The sequence below is a fragment of the Silene latifolia genome, chromosome Y, assembly GCF_048544455.1.
Source record: "Silene latifolia isolate original U9 population chromosome Y, ASM4854445v1, whole genome shotgun sequence".
NCBI lineage: Eukaryota > Viridiplantae > Streptophyta > Magnoliopsida > Caryophyllales > Caryophyllaceae > Silene > Silene latifolia.
In genome coordinates, this window is record NC_133538.1 from 474,362,876 (window position 1) to 474,369,511 (window position 6,636).

At 38.7% G+C, this 6,636-nt stretch overlaps 1 protein-coding gene across 1 annotated transcript; it reads right to left on the reverse strand.

Moving 5' to 3' along the window:
• Positions 1-1,047: 1,047 nt before the first annotated feature.
• On the reverse strand, positions 1,048-1,764 carry LOC141632978 (uncharacterized). The gene has a single exon (XM_074445475.1). It carries the CDS (start codon positions 1,762-1,764, stop codon positions 1,048-1,050), a length of 717 nt encoding a protein of 238 aa, XP_074301576.1.
• Between the last annotated feature and the right edge of the window lie 4,872 nt (positions 1,765-6,636).

Below are 6,636 nucleotides of genomic sequence, written 5' to 3' on the forward strand. Positions count from 1 at the left end.
CATAAATATACTTATACATTTATACAAATACGTATACGACAATAAACCCGTCTTATACACTACCCAAAAACCTGACTCAAACTGGACCACCACAACCACAAATACCCACCATGGGCCACCACCCAGCCACGGTGAGTCTGGCCTGCCCAGGTCAGCCACCTAGACCCGCACCAAGCAACAACTGCACCACTAACAACAACACCAACCAACACGACAACACCAACCATACAAGGCCACCACGGTGGTCGACTCCCTTACCACCACCAGACCTGACCCATCTTTACTCATAGCCGACCACAACAACAACCAACAAGCAATAGTAACAACGACAAACACCACCTCGACAGAACTTCAACCCGACATCCCTCTTCTCTCCCCCGAAACTACCACTTCTAGCCACCACATCCACCACCTATGACCACCAGGAGACTCGCCACTCGACCCATGACATCCTCCACCTAACACCACCCCCGTCCAGACATGAAAGGAAGGCTAAAAACGCTGCCCTAACCCGATTCAACACAACCCCCAAAATCCCTTTTTACAACTCGGTCAAACGCATGTTTGGGTGGTCAACGGTCGTCCGAAGGTGGTCCAAGATGGGTCAAATATGGGTCAAGGTCAGGACGGGTTAAAGGTATGAAATAAATAATATAAAGGCTAGTATAAGACGGTTTACCTCACGATCTCGAGGCGGAGGGACAAAATCTCCCTTTCTCTTCCTTTTTCTCTATTTCTCTCATCTCTCATGTTTTAGGATTTTGTGGGATTACAAGAGGATACGGTGGGATGGATAAGGTAGAGTGGAGTATATATATGGTAAGTGTGGTATACGTATACATGTATCATATCTCGTATCTCGTATCCCGTATTATTATTATTTTTATTATTATTATTATTATTAAAACTTATTATTATTTTTTGCAGAAAAGTTTTAGATCTTATTATTTCATCAAGATAAAACAGTACATACAAGATCTTTGCCACCCTTTCCTACAAAGGAGACCAAGGAGGCCCCCTAAAAAAAGAAAATAACCAACAAAAAGCCTAGGCAAAAGTGCCATACAGACGCAAAGAGATAGCACGTTTAATAACAATACAAAGAGAATCAGCCGAGGACTTAGTCCCCTTAAAAATCCTAGAGTTCCTTTCCTTCGAGATGAAATGAAAAGAAGCCATCAAACTCGCCTTTTGCTTGCCAGTCCTGAATTCAGAGAGAAACGCCTGAACAATAGCATCCAAGGAGAAATGCAGAGGAAGGTGAACCCATGTAGCAATAGCAGCCCAAACTTGTCGAGAGTAAGAGCAAGTAAAGAAGACATGGTGAAGATCCTCCATAGAACATTCACAAAGCACACAACGATTAACCAAACATAAGCCACGGTTAATAAGCTTAGCCACAGTAGGAAGGCTATCATTCATAACCATAACACCAGTAAAAGAGTATTTAGGGTGACAACCTTTACCATGAACAATAGAATGCCAAGGCACAGGCTCACGCCTATTTCTCACCAGATCATAGGCTGCATTTGGGTCAAACCGAGCATGATGGGTAAGAGTCTCAAGCAGCTGCATTGCAAGAGGAGAAGAGCCAGCAACATTAAGAAGAAGGTCCTTCATCTTAACCACATTGTTCCAATACCAAGAATTTGAAATTGTTTCCCTGGCTAACCAAATACTCTGCCCCTTAAGAATATAAGTGTGAACCCACCTAGTCCAGATAGACTGAGGCTTATTAAACAGTTTCCAGACCCATTTTACCATTTGCGCACAATTCCAACTGAGAACTTCTTTTATGCCTATCCCCCCCTCTAATTTTGGGGAACATAGTAATTGCCACTTAAGAAAAGTATGCCTACGAGTTCCATCAGAGATACCCCAAAGAAAATCCTTGCAAATCTTGTTGATTTTCTTAATGACCACCTTGGGAAATAAGATACTAGCCCCCCAGAAATTGTTTAACCCAAAAATAATAGAGTTCACCGGCAAAGTCTTACCAAAGATAACTCAATTGCTTGTTAGCCCAATCTTTGAATGCTTGCTTTGAGTTTATCAAGCAGAGGCCGATACATATCCCGAGTAATTCGTGCATTGAACAAGGGCAAACCCAAATACGAAAGGGAATTGACCCTCACTAAATCCAAAGTGGCAAAGCCAAAATGAGACCCTTAACATCACTGCTACCCCTCCAAAATAGAGGTCGTTTTAGAAGGATTAGCAACCAGGCACGAAAACAAACTAAATCGATCCAGACAATGTAAACTTGACTTTGTGAAGGGAGGTCCCCTAGTGAAGACAAGTAAATCATCAGCAAATATAAGGTGAGTAAGGTTCAACTGAACACACTTTGGGTGATAAGAAAAGTTCTTCACCTTAGGAAGAGTCCTGAGAAGCCTTGACAACACCTCCATACAAAGCACAAAGAGGTCTGGGGACAAGGGATCACCCTGTCTGAGCCCACATTTACCAGGGAAGAAGCCTTGCACTTCACCATTTATCAGCAAAGAATAATATGGAAAGGTGATACAAGCCATAACCCAGTCCACAAAAGTTGAAGGAAAATGGAGGTAGAGCAAACAGTCCTTAAGGAAAGTCCAATTAACAGAATCAAAAGCTTTCCAGATGTCTACCTTGAGTAGACATCTAGGAGTGAGATAAGCACGGCCATATTTAGAGACAAGCTCATGAGCTAACATAGTATTATCAAAAATATCTCTATCAGCCACAAATGCAGCTTGCTCTGGACCAACAATGGAGACAAGCTCTGGACCAGCTAAAACTTATTATTATTATTATTATTATTATTATTATTATTATTATTATTATTATTATTATTATTATTATTATTATTATTATTATTATTATTATTATTATTATAATTCGTATAAAAAATACAATATAATATATTTATATAATTATAAAATACGGAGTATTACAATCTTTCTCCCTTGAAAAGAACTTCGTCCCCGAAGTTCACCTCACTCTCTCCTTTCCACAATCTCATGCATTCTCTCGCACCTTACATGTCTATCAACCGTATACGCTCTTTCTAAACATCGCACTCATCACAAAGTTCTTCACTCAATTCTCACTACTTTCTCACATTCTATACTTTCTCGTTCCTTAATTTCCGAATTGTTACATTCACTCTACCTAAAACAGAACTTTATCCCGAAGTTCAACTATCAAACCTCATAGTGTTCTCTCATATGGTCATTACTAAATTCCACAATTGTTTATGTTTCAGGTTCAACACTCTCTCCTACCTATTGCAAATCCATTATCAAATCTCGTATCGTGTTATGCCATTCCTATAATCCCAATCTAGAAAACCTCTCTAGAAGTCTCTCTACGGGTACTCCAACGAGCCTCCCAAAGGTCAAGCGCCAGGTCTAACCCACGGTTCGAAACTCTAATCTCATAGATAACTTCTAACTCAAGTCGGTTATATGAATACGTATTTATCACGGGGTATTACTTGATTATTACTACGTATCTATATCACGTCGATCCTCATACATGAACATTTATTCATATCAAAACACAAACTATACGGACTCTAGGAAATAATCAACTAATGCCAGATTCTTATAATGTGACTCAACCACATTCCACATTCCCATTTTTGAACATCATGCCACGCATATACCGCGTCAAATCCACCACGTGATCACACACGTGTTTCCATATCCGTTCTCATCCAACATCACCCTTTTCGCTTATACGAAAGACCACAATCACTATCATGCAATGACCACTATGTGATACATAACTTGTATGTTTCATCTTACTTTTACACAACAAAACAAAATCACGTTGATTAACACATATCCAACAAGATTATCACATCATTTGTCATCCAATTACTCATGTTAAATCACGATTTCCATCTAATTGCAACATGCCACCCAAGATGATCAAACGTAAACAATTGAGAAGGTCTCATCCATATGGGGTCATCATATTCATCCGAAACAAACCAACCAATATAAATCACGAAAATAAGGGTACACTCAATATTAGGTCGAGTATCGACAGAACAAGGGTCAAAGTAGACCACTCGGTCAAGTGTAGGAGGCCACTCTGTAGCACCTGCGAATTTCCCATTTTGACATTTAAAATTTATTAAACCGTTCAATCACTTTATTATATATTTTTGAATTATTCAATTTAATTAATTTTATGTCAAACACGATTTTTATAAACGTATTATATAAAACCTCATTTTTATAAAAATACGTATTATTATTATTTTATATTTTTGAGGCATAATTTATATAAGAATATATGTATACGTATTTTTGGTCGGACAATAATAGTGACAGTAATAATATTAGTTTCCGTCTCAAGTTAAAATAAACTCGAGACATTATTCCGTCTAGCTAAAAACTGTCACATTTCATTTTGTACCTACTTTAATCCGTACCAACCATAATTTGACAACACGCTCACCTACCCTCTTACACCCTACCTCTAAATATCTCCTTTATATATATTATTCTAATTCATTTATTATTATTATTATTATTATTATTATTATTATTATTATTATTATTATATATTATTATTATTATTAATTATTGTTGTTGTTGATTCCGTGAACCCGACCTCCCATTTCTTTTCTCTTCTTCCTGCGAACAAACACAAACAACAACAACACACAAAGCAGAGCCGTACGCCATTGTTGCCGAGTTTCAAACCCAAATTTCCGCTCTATTTCTCAACCAAAATCCATGATTTTTATACCACTAGCCTCCCCTTTCCTTCCTCAATCTTTTAAGGTAAGAAAGATTTTATTTTGTTGAGGTTTCAAAATACCGTCATAAATGACAATTCAATTTCTTGTCCTAAATAACTCATTTTCCCTCCTTTTAGTTGAAGACCTTGAAGACTGAATAAAGGCTCAGGCTTTCGGACGTTTTCCCTGGAAATTCGAGAGTTAAAGGTAACGGTGATAGGTTACTCGACAAAGAGTCGATATTTTCGCCCTTTCTTACTCGGCTTTCCTTATTCATCGCAAAGTTTGAGTCTTTTCTGTGTTTTTATGTATGAAGTTGAGTTTTAATGCTCGTAGTTAATTTTCATGGTTGTTGTGGGTCGTAATGGTGGATGTTTTGGGCGGTTTCATGCTCTGTTTTGGGACGGTCAATATGGTGGTTGTGAGCAGTCAGTATGGTGGTTGTGGCCAGTCTTGAGTCGGGTCTGGGACGGACTTCTAGGACCGGGTTTTATGCTGCGAAAGTTGGCATGTCACCTCTGTTTTGAGATGAAAAATATGACGTTATAGGTGTTGTACACGGCCTGCACTTCGGCTGTTTGACACGGGTTTCGGGGTAGGAACTCGGGCTGTTGACACGGCTTTGGGTATAGACGGGGGCTGTCCACGACTTGTCTTACAGGTTAGTCTTGACGGGTGATTGGGTCATAGTATCTCTGTAAGTTCCCGTCTCAGTATGTTTATGAATCCGCCTTGATATTTACATATTTTATTGCAATTTGGATAGGGGATCGTGGAGTAATAGACCATCTTTTGGAGGTTTGGCCACGACTGAACGGACCACGGGAGAGGGCTGACGGCTGCTATGGGCTGGTGGCTGGCCGTGGGATGACGGCTTGGCCACGGTCTGGCTGACTATCGGGGGTGGACACAGTGGAGTAGTGTAGTTACACCCCTTTGGTTTCCCTTCCTTTGTTTTTATTGTTTGCTTGGGTTTATTCATTTTGGGCTAGTTCATGCCCTTAGATATTGGGCCGGTCAATAAGAGGGCTTGACCTTGTGGATATTTCGTTGCGGTTGTTTAATTTTCCGACTCACGCTTTACTTAACGAACCCCTTAAATATTGTTCATTTGTCATATTTATTCATTGAGGACTTGGTCGGACTCTCGAGGAGGTTTAGTTTTCGGTACTTGTCGTTAGGAGCACCTAGACCAAAACACAATTTATAACTCTACCAACAACTCTACAATTAGTAAAGAGGCAAGTAAAGGTCGGATCCCATGGGACGGGAATTGAGATGAGATTTTCAATTGCAACTAGTGGTGTCTAAGGGTGTCACTGAAAGAAAAGTAGATCTATATACTCAACATATTCAAATATGTTTTAGGTTAATTTAATCATAAAATTAATTGGTGATCTTATGCATGCAAACTATAAACAATATAAAGAAGAAATCTTTATCTTACATTGGAATTTCGGTTTATAAGGGCACAAGAGAGATCTCCTTCTCTCTTGTTCTTGTGCTTTCCTTAATGGAAGAACTAAGATCCAAGTATAGGATCTCTCCCAAAGTTTAATACCCAAAGCACACTCTTAATGAAATTAATATTATGAATACTAGTACAATATTAATTTAGCATAAAATGACCCAAAATAAATTTGGTTTTGGTCTCCTAAAAACCGGTTTAAGAGAGGAAGAATAGGAAGTTTTTATCTTTCTAAAATTCTTAATCTTTTGATGAATGAATGAATTATGCCAATACAATAATATGTTATGTATTGAATATGATAAATATAAGGCAAAAACCCTTTCCTTTTCTTTGTGTAAAACCGGGTGGAAGAGGGAGAAGAGGGAGCCAATGCATGCACTAGTTGTTCTTCACAATGACAAATAGGTTTTGCATGGCTAGTCTTTAG

Coding starts and splice junctions, on each gene's coding strand:
- LOC141632978 (XM_074445475.1), bottom strand. CDS start 1,764: ATGGTAAAATGGGTCTGGAAACTGTTTAATAAGCCTCAGTCTATCTGG.